The following is a 13,933-nucleotide window of genomic DNA, read 5'->3' as shown; positions in this document are numbered from 1 at the left end:
CTACTCCCTCCTTTCCGGTTTATAGTGCTTATCTCAAAATTTAAGTTTTCTCATTTTATAAGGCTTAATTTGGTTATTCCCCATCACATGTTCAGATTTTAAGGTGCATTAAATCATTGCCGCGAGCAAACCCGCCGCCTCACGAACCCGCCGCATCGCAGTATCATCGCCGTAAAAAGGAACTTTTCCCATTGCACTACGCATATACATATATAAAATAAATAAAAGGAATGAAAAGGGAAAAGACCTTTGACCCGTGGAAAGCTGGTCAGAGTTCGGATCAGATTGTAATTACGAGATGTTGCAGGGACCGGATCGCGAGAAGGCATCCCACTTAGCCTTAACACGGAAGTAACGATGGGAACACGGCAAACCATCGGCCACGCCACGCAAGAACATCTCTCTCTCCCTCTCTCTGTGTCACACACGCGAGTCGCCAAGAAGAAAGTCCCAAACTTTTTCCTCTCGATCGATCCGTCCTCCTCCTCGTCGCCACAGGAGTTTCTCCTTCTCTCCAGCGAACGAGCGAGCGAGCGATCGATCGGATCCCGCCGGCCGGAGGCCCAAGCCCCGCCCGATCTACCCGATGGCAGCCAACGCCGGCGCCGGCGCCGGCGGGAGCAAGATCCGCAACGCCAAGCTGGTGAGCACCCCCCGCCCGATCCCCGCCGCCTCCGCCCCGTTCCCCCGGCTCCGTCCGGCGGCTGGATTTTTTATTTTTAATGTTATTTTCGGTCCACGCGTTTGGGTAGTCCTGTTGCGATTCGCTCCGTGCTCTTCGTGCCCGCGATCCGATCAACAGCCTATGTTTATCAGGAAAAATAATAAATCCAACACATTTTCTTGGGTGCTGCGGAGATTTATTTACTACTGTACTTCGCTGTGTGAGGTTTTCTCATATGCTTATGTATTGGATCCATTGCCAGGTTCTTCTAGGCGACGTCGGCACCGGCAAGTCCAGCCTGGTGCTCCGCTTCGTCAAGGGCCAATTCGTCGAGTTCCAGGTGAGCTCCCTTCCCTTCCTTCACATGCCCTAGGCTATGCTCCAAATTGGGCATGCCCGCAGGAATCTGTGTGTGCTGGTGCTGGTGGTCCTAATTTTATTTTTGTGGTTTGGCTGGCCGCAGGAATCGACCATCGGTGCGGCTTTCTTCTCGCAGACCCTGGCGGTCAACGATGAGACGGTCAAGTTCGAAATCTGGGACACGGCCGGCCAGGAAAGGTACCACAGCCTGGCGCCCATGTACTATCGCGGTGCCGCGGCCGCCATCGTCGTCTATGACATCACCAACGCGGTTAGTATGAGCAGAGCATGAGTATCTTGATTTGGCAGTAATCCTTTACCACAGCCATGATTAATAGCAATTACCTGTAAATAATTGGTAGCTCTTGATAAGAAATTCCCTTGCTCCTTGTGTGATTCAAGTCACCAACTGTGATCTTCAAGACAAACTGGAAACAGCTTGAAGTCTGTAAAAAACCTTGCTCTTCCATAGCACTAACAACGTTGGCGCGAAATGTTTGAGCTTCAGAAACCATATTGCGGTAACCCTGAGAACATCTGCGTGAGTTGTGCCTGTGTGAAGTTTCGTGTACAAACCTAGACGATCTGAACTTCTTTATCCAAGCATTATCAGTTGCACTCATTACCCTGCACTGTTCAACAGAGCCATGTCTGTTTGTCTTGATGACCATACATGCTTCTTTACCCCATTGATCAATCTGTAACTCAAGTGTATTGATACCAAAATTATTAGCACGTTAAGCATTCTGCTGAGCAGGCTTATAACTGTATGTAACTGTATTCTGCAAGAATAAGTCTGCACTAGTTCTGAGTTCTGACTGTCCATGCACCGTTCTGTGTGGTCTTTACCTGCTGACCTCTTTGTCTAAGTTGGCTTTTCTAGTGATTTGTACGAACCTATTTATGCATATGGACATATGCATTGTAGTGCTTTTACGATTCAACACTGATCTCTCACGGAATGTGTTATTTTAGCCGTGCTTTTGCATATGTTCCCTAGTTGCTTTGCTAAATGAGTAATCTGAATTCAGAACTGAAGTACGATGTAGTAGCAAAACTGAACCAACAATCTCTTTGCAGTGGCACTTCGATACTTCTTGCCTGCATCTTGTGAGCAAGCCAAATGCAGAGAAGATATGGTGTCTCTTTTTGTTTGTTTGTTTTGGTGTTCATGGGTTGTTACTTGATAATAACAAAAGAACCATTTAGTTTGTATTTCAGGATCTTATATATTGCTAGTGATCTCATTAAATACCTTGTTTATTAGGTGATATGCACTCACTTGCAATGTATAGCTTGTGAATCTTGACTTGACCTGCACACATGCAAAAAATTAATGTTCTGATTTGCATCATGCAGATATGAATCAATCCTGATTTGTATCACAAACAAGTTGAAACCCATTCTCATTTGCTACTTATCTAAAGAACGTAACTGTTGTGTAAAAGTGGGTGGATAGTTATTTAGTCCAGTTGATTATAACATTATTGTTTCTACCTCACAGGCCTCTTTTACACGTGCAAAGAAATGGGTTCAAGAACTTCAAGCACAAGGTAATCCATTTTACCCCTTTATGATGTTTTTTCTTCATTTGAGCCATAGAAATATTTATGTGGCTGCTATTTGTTCAAGAAAACTGACCTTGTGAGTTGTAATGGTGGGCATTGCTAGAGAGGATGTCTTTGAGCATTTTGTGTAAATAAGCTGGCAGATATAGTTTTTAACTCTTGATGCTTTTTCCATGCAGGGAATCCAAACACAGTAATGGCTCTTGCTGGGAACAAGGCTGATATGTTGGAGGCAAGGCAGGTGCCAGTGGAAGTATGTAATTCTGCTTCTTGGATCTCACTTTTGACATTACATACATGCATTTTGCTTGGGGATTTGTCATCAGCATAGATTGATGATTCTTATTTTATTTCCTCCCAGTTACTTTCTGCAATCAGCAGAGTAAGCATATTGCATTTCAAATACTGCACCTTGTCCAGTTACATCATGTGCAGCTTGTTTGGTTCCTGTAGTGTTTTATTACGACAGAGATGCCATTTTACTATGTGAGAGAGAAACATGTTGGTACTGTCCGAACGAGAACAGCACAACGATACAGCCTGTATTACTACTATGTTGTTTGAATGATTTATCCAAAGCTAAACTCTTGTTGGCGGTGCAGGAAGCGACGACTTATGCACAAGAGAATGGGCTCTTCTTCATTGAAACGTCTGCCAAAACAGCCATCAATGTGAACGACGTATTCTATGAGCTCGGTGAGTACTACATACTACAGATCACTTTGCTGTGGGATGGCCGGTTGTTATTACATACTACAAAGAAATTTCTCTGTTCCCTTTTCCTGCTAATTAATGTCTAAGCACTGCTCTGTTTGGCAACATCCGGTTTCAGCAAAGAGACTGCTCGCAGGGCAGCAGGCGCAGAACCCGCAGGCGGGGATGGTGCTCTCACAGAGACCGGCCGAGAGGATGGTGAGCAGCACGTCGTGCTGCTCATCATAGGACGCTTTGCCGTGGAGAGACGGCCGCCATGGATGGCCTCAGAAGCCACAGAAGGAAAAAAAAAATGTATGCGCTGTGGACGATTGCTGCCATCCCAGCTTGCTACACTACAGTCTAGCCCTTGTTTCTTGTCATATGTTGGTTCTGTAAATGTGAATAGTAGTGGGGTGTTGCTGCTGCAGATGTTCAGATATGTTGTTGCAGTGCATTCTGGTGCTTAAATATATTTCTGGATGACCTTTGTGCTTCAATTATATATTTTTATTTCTAACGTTTCGGTCAAGGCACAGAAAATATTGGTCATTGGCTCATCACAATGCAAATGTGTCTCAATAATCTGGCAATTCATTGGCTAATCATTTGCTACTTTAGCTGATTGTGTTGAGCACAAGTTGTGAAACCTCCCAAGCATGAGTAGCTCCTTGACTGTGAGCAACACAAGACCAAAAGGAGCAGAATAAGAACTTGTTTGCTGATGAACAGATGATACAAACGGTTGCACAATGCTCTAATTCTCTGGAGCTTACAGGCTTATTCTTCAAGGAATGTGTTACTCTCTCTGATCCATAACTTTGTACTAAATCAATTACAATTAATATGGATCAGAGGGAGTATTTATTTATTTCTTTTAACCGTGTTTGTGCACATATGTTTCCACTGGTAGTCTGAATTCAGAACTCAGTGCAATGTGGTACCAAAACTTAATCAACAAATCCTTTTGCACTTGTTATGCGTTGCCTGCATCATGTGGGCAAAGCTAATTGAGAGAAGATGTTGTGTCTGTTCTTTTAGAATACACATATATTTGTATCTCAGGATCTTATATATTTGTTAGTTATGTCGTTAAATACCTAGTTTCTTAGGTAATATGTACTCACATGGAATGCGTAGGTGGTGAATATCGACTTGACCTGCATGACATGCAAATTTAACTATGTCCTGATTATTTTATTCAGTTTGAATTTGCAAACTTAAGTATGCAAATTTAAATAATGACAAAAGTTCAGAGGGCCTAATTGAATTTCTTTTATTAGATAGTAAGTGGTGGCCCTACACCTAGGTAAACATCATTGAAGTGTGGCGCACGGGATTGCTGGAGCAAAAGTGTGCAATGGTACGCTGAGGGCCGGGGCAGTTGGAGAATGATCGAGACGGTGGAGCATGAGGGAGAGGTGCAACACCAAGCTACGCAACGAGGTGCATGTTGTAGTTATGGTGATATCCCGGTAATTCTTGGTGCCTTTTATGCCTATGTCTATCGAATCCATATTCCTAATGTGCATAAACATGACAAAATGATGCACGAACTATTCAAAGATACAAGAGATGAAATGGAGAATAAGCTATTCACCACTTGCTGGGGGAGCCTTGCTCCTTATAAATCCTTGTACTCTGGTAGGTCAATATCAAAACATCACTTGCTTAAGTGGTTTGTCCTCTTGTAGGTCAGAGGCTATGGAACTTTTGTCAAAACTTCGAAGGGAAAAAAAGGGTGGGGCTATGGATTCAATGTCAATTTTGTCAAAAATTGTATGGAGTTGAAACTTGAAGGAAAAAAAAGGGTGCGGTCTGGTGTGTTAAAAAAAGTGTTACTAATTGTCGCATATAAGATGAACCTTGGGGGTTGAAATTTTATCTTTCATCCTTTCTTTTCATTTTGTGTTTCACTTCGAGCCAAACCAAAAACTTGGTTCGTTGCTAAGGATTTGTACCTTAATTTACATATCTCGAGTGTAGACTCATTTCAAACGATGCTTTGAACCGCTTTCGGACCACATGGTCGATGGCCTTAGTCTTTTTAGGAAGAGTTAATTGCTCCATTGATCTACGTGCCAACATCAAGATGCACATAGCCAACACATTCGTTATTACAAAGATCATGGAACAAACACCGATAGGTGTTACCATAATTAGAAGATACCTCCAATAGCACAACAAATCAATTGCTCAACGAAAATTGTAGCTAAAAGTCAAAAGCCACATAGAGAAGAGACTAGCTACCAATTTTGAGTAAACTTGGTCAAACAAATCTGGAAAAAAAATTGCAGTGGGGTGAAAGTGGAGTATGAGAGTAGCTCCTTGACTGTGAGCAATACAAGACCGAAAGAACAGAAGAAGAAGAAGAAGAAAAAACTTGTTTGGTGATGCATAGATGATACAAACAGTTGCACAATGCTCTAATTCTCTAGAGCTTATAGGTTTAATTGCGCGCATGCTTTGTACTTCCGGTGAATTTTGATAATCTGGATCATTTCGAAAAGAAAAAAAAGAACTGTTTAATTCTGTTTGGGGGTTTGCCCGCAGACGGGCTCTCGCATAATAGTTGGGCCTCGAAGGCGGCCGGAAAAGCCCAAGGGTAACCGAGGTGGGGCCCACCCACCTACGACGGCGGCCAGGTCTCTCTCTCTCTCTCTCGGCCGATCCGTCGCTTGTCCGCAACCGCAAAGCGAGGCAATCCATCCTCCTCTCCGGCGGCCGCGCGAGAGAGAGCGATCTCCGGCCACGAGAGGCGGGCGGGATCACGAGAGGCTCCGCCGCCCACCAAAGCCGCGGAGAACCGCACCGGACGCCTTGTATCTCCGGCCATCTTCTCAAAGGTACACAGTAGCAGATCCCCCTCCGGCACCCGCTTGAGGCGTCCCCTTGCTTGCTTGTCTGCGCGCGCACTCTTTCTTTGCCGGATTCTGTTCTAGCTGGTACTAATTGTGGCGCTCCTTGTTCTGGTCCATGGTTTGGTTCTTGATGATTTAATAACATGTCACAAGTTTTGTAAATCGATGCGGAGGAAATAGCACGGGCGGACGGAGTTGAACAAGACGTCACATTTATGCCCTACTATGGCGTTCCCAAAACGTGGCCTCTTTGCTAGCACTACTGTTAACAAGAAAGCCTGCAGGATGGGAAATATTCCATTACTCTTTTGGAGTTTGGAGTGCCAAATCATCATTTCCTCCAGACAAATTTGATAAACATCATGCCCACCGCCAAATCCTCTGTTATGCGATCTCCGTTTCCCGTTTCTATTGTGTTTAGGTTACACTTCTGTTGAGGCAGAACATGAGCTCCGCCTTACTTCGTTGCTAATGGTGTTTTCATGTGCTGGGCGTTGTAGGTCTTGAAACATGGTGGCCATGTCAACGCTTGCCGCTGGATCGTTGCCGGGAACTGTGGTCCCCAATGGTCTTCTAACAAGGAGGTTTCAAGGTAATGAATTGTTTTAAGAATTTAGGTTGTTTATTGCTCTCTATGCTGATGCATCGGTTGCGTACTCATATCTATCGTTTGGTTTTGCAACTTGAAAGTTGCTTGGCGTCTTCTTTCAGTTCTAAGCCGATTATTCCGGCCACTGAATCTTATGAGACACGTACATACCTCCATACAGTTCGAATGTTGATAACAAATATGACCTGTACTGAAGAAACTTTGTGTCACCTTAAAAATGCTTAGCTCATTTGTTACTTTCCGTACTCTGGCTGTTTCCATATTGTGGCGTTTTTTGGGGGTTCAGCTTATGTTGTTAAGTGTAAAAGTTTTGACTTGGCTCATCGTCATCCAGTATGAAATCCTATAAGCATAAACATAAATGATGGCTGTAATTTTGCAATCTTTTGCAACCATGGAGAAGTTCCTGAATCTGGCAAGGATTGAACCATGTCTGTGAAGTTTATGTTTTCGGGACACTAACCCTTTTCTTTTCTTCGCACAGTTCTTGATGTAGCCTTGACCTTGAGTTGTTTTTGTAAATGGTACGAGGCTGAGAATGAGTTCACTTAATTTGGTCGATAGATGTTTCCTACGGTCATTCTTCGGGACTCCTTGTTGATTTGTTCTTGTTTAGAATGCACACAGATGCATTTTGTGATTATAAAAACAACTCAAAATAGTTGCTCAACTGCAGCACAAAATTTGTAGTGCTGGTATGGAAAACAATTACAGATGTTTCGAGCCAGTGTATGACTCTCAAACCACTACTTCCTGAAGTGATTTCAATGTTTATGTCTCCTTTAATCATTGTCCTGTATTGATGGTGATTTCGCTCCTCTGTCGGAAAATTCTTTGGTTACCACATTTCGGAAGCTTTTCATGATCTGCTCCTTGCAGTACCGTGTTACCTTACAACTTTACAGCCCTAGTGATGTTGTTCAGGAAACTTGGTATAACTATTCCAGTACTCAAATCTTGACATCACGCCATTTGCTGTCTGAGCAATTACAATTTCATAATCACATGACAGCGGTTCCTGAATGCTGCTTTGCCTAGCATGCTTATAGTATTCATTTCTTCTTATCCCTATGCGTGTCATCTGAAGATGCTTATCGATGTGTTACGGTTTGTGTAGGCTCACAATTTCAGACAACTCAAGTTAACCGCATCTCATTTGAGCGGGAAGTTTCTACTAAAGCAACACTGAGGGTAAGTCACAAATATTCAATGAATCCGTATCTATTCTTATCAACCTATACGTAAAAATGAGTGTTCAATGTTGAGAGTTTATCATTCAAATTTGATTATTTCTTATTAGATTGTTGATATTGAATTTAGGAGTATCTATTGTATTTTCATGTCCAAAATGGGAAGTTGGGAGCAGAACAGGTCGTGAGCTTGACATGATTCATAACTTGTACACTTCTCCGGTTCTACCTCGTAACTTTAGTGCTCAATAAAAGCTAGTAATATACTATATCTGCCCACTATGATGCTTGCGTTCAATTGTGAATGTGTCTAAATGAAGAAGGGAAAGGGCCAGCTTGGTAAATTGATTATGGCCTGTTTCACTATCAGATCCTTTATTTGACCGTTTTTTCTTGTGGTCACTCTGTTTGCTTCAGAGTGTAAAATGCAGTGCTCAAACCCAAAGTGTTCAGCGCAAATCTTCAACCGCGACTGTCAAACGATCTGACCCCAAAGGTGGTTTTTTCTGTTCTGTTCTGTTCTCACACTGCATGAAATCGAAATCTTGTTCTCATCGGAGCGGACAATCAGCCGACTTGGATTGCTTAATTTTGCTTCTGGTTTCAGGAAAGGTTCAAGGACCTAAGTTGGACGATGGAAGCGGTGGGTTCCCTCCGTTCCGTTTCGGCAAAGGAGGCGGCGGAGGTGGAGGCGGTGGGGGTGGTAGCAGCTACTTTGGCGGGTTCCTCCTCTTCACTATCGTGCTGCTCCTGGATTACCTCAAGGAGTTTGAGAAGTACCTGCTCGCTCGAAAGCATCGTGCCGGAGACGACGATGACGCGGGCTATGACACGAGCGGTGGGATGCTAGGACAATCACCATGATGAGTCTTGTTAGCAGTAGTCGTCCCTAGCTACTAGAAGTGCATCAGTCAGTTAACTGGCTTTGGTTACGTTACATAACCTTATCTTGGAAAATTCATGCCTATGCAGAGCTCAAAATATTTATAGGATTGTGTGGTGAGATGCTTAAACTTGATGCCATCTGGCTGTTGTGCCGAAGTATGAAGAAATTCCATCTATGTACAACAAAGGTTTTGCTACTAGAAATTTCCATGTCTGGATCAGGGCCAAGTCTGGATATTACTGTCGAGTGGCTATCGAAGATCCTGCGCATTATTTCTTCTCTCTTGCGGTTGCATTTGGCATTGCGATGGATTCTCGTAATCCTGTTTGTTCCTATTTTAGTTTTGTGGGGTTTGCTTTTGTCTACTTTTATGCTTAGTTTTTCACATCAAATTATAAAATAATTATTAGGAGAACATTTTGTTCCTATTTTAGTTTTGTTGGGGTTGCTTTTGTCTACCTGGCTTTATGCCTTACTTTTCACATCAAATTATAAAATATAAGCATCAGGAGAAGATTTTTCTAATTCAGTGGCCGACCACGCACCTTCCACTTAATAATTGATGATGTTGTCCAACAGAAAAGGGAAAATGGTAGGTAACCAAGCTTCTTTGCTGTTGCAGAAGATACCAAAAGAGAATGAATAATGGAGGGACAGCCAAACAAAACAAACAAACAAACAAACAAAGGTGGAAGTATCATTTTGTTTTTCCAGTATCAACCAATTTTCGACAGGGTGGATTTTTTGTCAGGGGAACACATTATTCCGAACAGGAAGTCATCGGTATATGCGGCATTCTCATATCTTCTTTCTAATGCTATATCTATGATTCAAGTTTTAAACTCTTCATTCACTGGATGTAGTCGTCGTTGTAGGTGTCGCTCATCACCGACACAAACCGCTCGAGCCACGGCAGCTGGTGGAGGTCCTTCATGGTGTCGACAATGTATGAGTCCGCCGCGCAGCGGGGCGGCGACGACTGCTGGCTCAGGTGGTGGTGGTCGCCGCTCAGGCTGAAACCCCCCGCCAGGAACCGCTGGATGAGCGCCAGCTGCGCCCGCTCCTGCTCCGAGTAGCCGTCGGCGGCCGTGGGCATGCAGTCGAAGGTGTCCCACGCCCAGATCTCAGATGCCTGGCAGGACTGCGCCGCCGAGGGCTCAGCGTTGTCTTCATCCCAGAATACGCACTGGCATGCCTGTACGCCGTTGTTGTACTCGGCGCCACAGGAGTAGCAGAACTCATGGCCACACCTGTAGAAAATGGCAAAGGGCCTTCATTAGCCTGGATACAAGAATCGCATGAAAACACACACATGAATGAATGAATGGATCTTCAATACTAAATGAGAGTCTGCCCAGTAGTCTGCACTAAATAGGAACATTATTTGAGGCTCTGTGTGGTAACATCCTTCAGTTCACAGGCCAGCAATTACTAGCCATTTTAAATAATGTTCTAAAGATTCACTATTTTTATGCTTTTGTCGAAATCTCATGCATCTCAGGGAATCTGAGGGTTAACAAGAAACGACCAGAAGGCAACTACACGACAAATTCAAGCTACGAATATCTGGAAAATGCAGGGAACGGACATGCAGAGCATACCAGCAAGTCATGTGGAAGCAGCCTTGCGTTAGTTCAATCATCCGTCGACATCTCTGACAACGCCTCCAACTATTGTTTTGTGCTAGCCGATGCAAAGATAGGTCTCCTGCACCTCTTTCCTCGACAGGCAGACTCTGGTACTCATCACACCCCATCATGATGTGCCATGGCACTCCACAGTTGATACAGATATCTCTGTGGCATTCCGGGCACTCGATGCAATTGAGGTCCGACTGACTGGACGAGCTCGCCCTGGAGAAGTGCTGACTGAGGTCTAACGAAACCGAACAGTTTGGATAGGGGCAATAGAACCCCTCCATGTCAAAGGTGCTGCCGCCCACCGCGAAAGCGCTCTCCAGGGACTCATAGCTGCTCACCGGAAGGAATGACTTGCACTCACCAGCCGAAATATGATATTTACACCTTAACTGTGGGCATCTAATAGGCAGCTTCGAGGCATGCAGCCTGCCTTCAACATACACAATCAAGCAACTGTAGCAAAATTTGTGGGAACAGCCCACCTTGATCATATGAGAACCTCGTCTTTCCTCGCAGCATAGCGGGCAGGTGGCAACCTCATAGGGAGATACATACACGATGCCTATTGCTTCTTTGGCCAACTTTAATGGCCTCTCAAGTTCAAAGCTAGGAAGCAATATTAGATCAAAATCCTCCAGCTTCTCAACCAGTTCAAGAATCCTGTGTCCTAAAGCTACCAAAAGCTGGTCTTCAAGAATTTCAGCTTCTGCAATCTGTCGCAGAAAAATAAAGAAAACAAAGACTTGTTCAGTTGACTTAATCCAAATATGCATAGTTTCAGTTTGATACACTGCCGCGAGAAAGTTAATTAATTGAACAGAAATACCACATCAGACTAGCAAGTATTCTATAGCTTCTGCATGGAATACCTTAAATAGGGCACTGCGTGAACATTCACTCCATATTCACATTTCACCATTCTGTTCCCCACATTTTAATTCTAACAACATTTTTCCATAACTACGCTATATATAAATCAGCCATGAGGCCAATAGATCAGAATTAGCTTATGGTTATCCAGATTTAGCAGTCAAGATTGTGAATTTTCCAAGATGAAATGCACCATCCTGTGAATACACCTCAAGAAAGCAACAGCAATACTCGATTTGATTAAATTGAAGAGACCGTTGATTTTTTTTTTTGGCAAACACGAAGTCTGACTGAAAAATCATCAGTCAGTGAGCTGACTGAAACTAATATCTTAATGTAGCCAGTTATACGAACAAGTATAGAACATCTACTGCAAAAACCAGAAACTCTTGCCTGGAAGTATAGCTTCTCCGAATTAGTGAAGGCGAAGATCTTGCGTATGCCCTTCTGCAATGCCACCAACAGGCCATCCATGAGTGCCAAGTGCTCAGCCACCAGCTCATCCACATAGAAATCCAGCTTCTTCTGCACCCTATGAAGAGGCACCCCAGGTGTCCTCTCCATCACCACGCCGATCCCCGACAGCTTCTTCCCATCCGCGTCCGAGCTCGACACACCCTTGAAGAAGAGCCGCACTGAAGTCTCGTCGAGCTCCGCTTCGGAGATGCCGGTAGTGAAGGACTCCTCCGTGTCCTCCCACTCCTCCTCGTCCCCACAGCAGCTCCTGAAGTCGTCCTCGCCTCTCGAGTTGCCAGCGGCTTCCTCAGCGCTCGGATTGCCAGCAGAGCCATTGCCGGCATCATACAGCTTCTCCTCCATCCTCAAACCCAACCAGTCAAAATGACCTCCCTCTTAAAAATCAGCTAAAAAATCATTTCAGCCCCAATTATAGCAATCCTCATCCAGTCTGCTTATACAACTACCCCCACAGGTTGGGAATCAGAAACAGCGCGAGATTCCTGCTCAGAAGTTGACGGAGAAGATGGCCAGGAAGCACCAGGCGGAGCTCCACAGCGCGAATTCCACCGCGGCGATGGCGAAATTGGCCGGGACCGCCACCAAATCTACCCAGACGTTGGAGCCCTCCACGAATCTCCAGTTACTCATGCGCGGCGCTCGATGATTCGGCCCCAACAATCACCCGCCGCCGAATCTGCAGGACAAAAATCACAAGAATTAGACGGAAGCTTTCCTCCAACCGCGCAACGAATCGCCGAAAGCCCCAGAGAGAAGCCACAAATCAACCGTCGATTCCGCGGAAACTCGGCCTGGCAGATCTAGAAAAGTAGGAGCATTCGGCCAAGGCAACAAATTCCGGCAGCCCGAAATTCAGAGTAGGCAAAAGAATCGCAAGCCGCGCACCCCTTGCCCGTGCGCCGAACAAAACCGCGGAATTTGCAAGGAGGAGGTCGGGGATTAACCACGGATTTCGCTCCCGGGGCGCGGCAATCGAGAAAGAACGGACAGCCCTCCGGATTTCAGCTCGGAGGGGAGCACGGGGAGTGAGCAGAATCACCTGGCAGAGGAGGAGGGGGTCACATGGAGTGCGGGATCATCGGGGGCGCCGGGAGGGAGTGGCCGCGGCGGGCAATGGGGACAAAGGCCGAAGCTTTTCCGCCAGCGGTGGCTTCCGTGAGGCAGTGGGGGAAGAATTGATTCTTGGGGGCAGAGAGATAGAAGGGGGAGGTGGAGTGCAGTTAAAGCAAGAACCCTAATAATTCCGTTTCCTGCAGCCGCGTGGAAATGATTTGCTTCCATTTCTTCTTTTTTTCAGCTTTGGCTGGCTACATTTGCAGTGTGATCCCTACGGATGCAAGTAATGCAGCTCCATTCATCAGAGGACTGATGTAGGCTCGCTCATGTTTTTCTCTGCGTTTATCCAGCTAAACGAAACTTGAGAGACCTAATTAGTAAGATTTAGTGAAAGGCTTCATGACCGTCGGGGTAATATTGTCGGGCCACCGAGATGATTTACGAGTGTGGTGTATGGGGTTGGTGGAGTGAAACGGTACAATGATGTGCCAGTAGACATTATGGTGGGAGAATGGTAGAGAGAATGGACTAGGAGGGCGCCATGGTGGAGTAGGAGGGCGAGGTGCGACGTCGAACTGACAGAGACGGTGCATGGTGTAGTTATGATGATATGTCGGTGATTCCTGGTGCCTTCCATGCCTTTGTCTATAAGATTCATGTCCCTAATGTGCATCATCATGACAAATGGTGCACGAAATGTGATTGGACTATTCGATGATAAAAAAGGGGAGGGGGGGGGGGGGTTGTTGCTCCTTATAAAAGCCTTGGATGGTAGGCACTGACGTGAAGTCATTTGTCCTCTGGTAGGTTAATAAAGAAAAAAAATCTTGTTATGTGGTTAGTCCTCTAGTGGGTCGGATCATATGAAAGCTTTGTCAAATATTTAAAGAAATTATGAATCGACTTAAGACGGCTTTAGATTCAAGTTTAGTCATGTATATGAAACTGTGTGAGTGGGGCCCAGACCTAGTGTTAGAAATGGATTATTGACCGTTGAGTATACCCTAGCTAATCTTGAGAGTTGAAATTTCATCACTTTCAGTCATTGTTTCCATTTC

At 44.9% G+C, this 13,933-nt stretch overlaps 3 protein-coding genes across 4 annotated transcripts; 2 read left to right on the top strand and 1 right to left on the bottom strand.

Moving 5' to 3' along the window:
• The first annotated feature begins 353 nt into the window (after positions 1-353).
• LOC109751871 (ras-related protein Rab5A) lies at positions 354-3,805 on the top strand. The gene is made up of 7 exons (XM_020310753.3): positions 354-643; positions 927-1,004; positions 1,128-1,295; positions 2,529-2,577; positions 2,772-2,845; positions 3,195-3,288; positions 3,425-3,805. The coding sequence occupies exons 1-7, from the start codon at positions 587-589 to the stop codon at positions 3,532-3,534; spliced, it is 630 nt and encodes a 209-aa protein (XP_020166342.1). The 5' UTR covers positions 354-586; the 3' UTR covers positions 3,535-3,805.
• Positions 3,806-5,845: 2,040 nt separating this feature from the next.
• Positions 5,846-9,035, top strand: LOC109751872 (protein FERTILITY RESTORER RF2, mitochondrial). Its single transcript, XM_020310754.3, has 5 exons — positions 5,846-6,131; positions 6,647-6,738; positions 7,874-7,947; positions 8,364-8,442; positions 8,554-9,035. The coding sequence occupies exons 2-5, from the start codon at positions 6,657-6,659 to the stop codon at positions 8,808-8,810; spliced, it is 492 nt and encodes a 163-aa protein (XP_020166343.1). The 5' UTR covers positions 5,846-6,131; positions 6,647-6,656; the 3' UTR covers positions 8,811-9,035.
• Positions 9,036-9,496: 461 nt separating this feature from the next.
• LOC109751873 (E3 ubiquitin-protein ligase RSL1) lies at positions 9,497-13,156 on the bottom strand. Of its 2 annotated transcripts, none has more exons than XM_020310755.4 (4): positions 12,859-13,156; positions 11,736-12,495; positions 10,434-11,185; positions 9,497-10,082 (listed from the first exon to the last, which is right to left on the bottom strand). In XM_020310755.4, exons 2-4 carry the CDS (start codon positions 12,159-12,161, stop codon positions 9,683-9,685), a joined length of 1,578 nt encoding a protein of 525 aa, XP_020166344.1. In that variant the 5' UTR covers positions 12,162-12,495; positions 12,859-13,156; the 3' UTR covers positions 9,497-9,682. The 2 variants fall into 2 exon arrangements, with proteins under 2 accessions (XP_020166344.1, XP_045084186.1); XM_045228251.2 differs by having other exon boundaries at positions 12,764-13,032.
• Between the last annotated feature and the right edge of the window lie 777 nt (positions 13,157-13,933).

This window comes from Aegilops tauschii, chromosome 5 (assembly GCF_002575655.3).
Source record: "Aegilops tauschii subsp. strangulata cultivar AL8/78 chromosome 5, Aet v6.0, whole genome shotgun sequence".
Taxonomy (NCBI): Eukaryota; Viridiplantae; Streptophyta; class Magnoliopsida; order Poales; family Poaceae; genus Aegilops; species Aegilops tauschii.
Note: the sequence above shows the minus strand (reverse complement) of the source record. Positions and strands in the feature narration are given on the sequence as shown.

Excerpts from the sequence above, each read along its gene's own strand:
- LOC109751871 (XM_020310753.3), top strand. The coding sequence starts at position 587 with ATGGCAGCCAACGCCGGCGCCGGCGCCGGCGGGAGCAAGATCCGCAAC. Across the intron at positions 1,296-2,528 it reads TCTATGACATCACCAACGCG|GCCTCTTTTACACGTGCAAA; the intron begins GTTAGTATGAGC and ends TCTACCTCACAG. Across the intron at positions 3,289-3,424 it reads CGACGTATTCTATGAGCTCG|CAAAGAGACTGCTCGCAGGG; the intron begins GTGAGTACTACA and ends ATCCGGTTTCAG.
- LOC109751872 (XM_020310754.3), top strand. The coding sequence starts at position 6,657 with ATGGTGGCCATGTCAACGCTTGCCGCTGGATCGTTGCCGGGAACTGTG. Across the intron at positions 7,948-8,363 it reads CTACTAAAGCAACACTGAGG|AGTGTAAAATGCAGTGCTCA; the intron begins GTAAGTCACAAA and ends TGTTTGCTTCAG. Across the intron at positions 8,443-8,553 it reads CAAACGATCTGACCCCAAAG|GAAAGGTTCAAGGACCTAAG; the intron begins GTGGTTTTTTCT and ends TTCTGGTTTCAG.
- LOC109751873 (XM_020310755.4), bottom strand. The coding sequence starts at position 12,161 with ATGGAGGAGAAGCTGTATGATGCCGGCAATGGCTCTGCTGGCAATCCG. Across the intron at positions 11,186-11,735 it reads CGGAGAAGCTATACTTCCAG|ATTGCAGAAGCTGAAATTCT; the intron begins GCAAGAGTTTCT and ends TTTCTGCGACAG. Across the intron at positions 10,083-10,433 it reads TGCTTCCACATGACTTGCTG|GTGTGGCCATGAGTTCTGCT; the intron begins GTATGCTCTGCA and ends CATTTTCTACAG.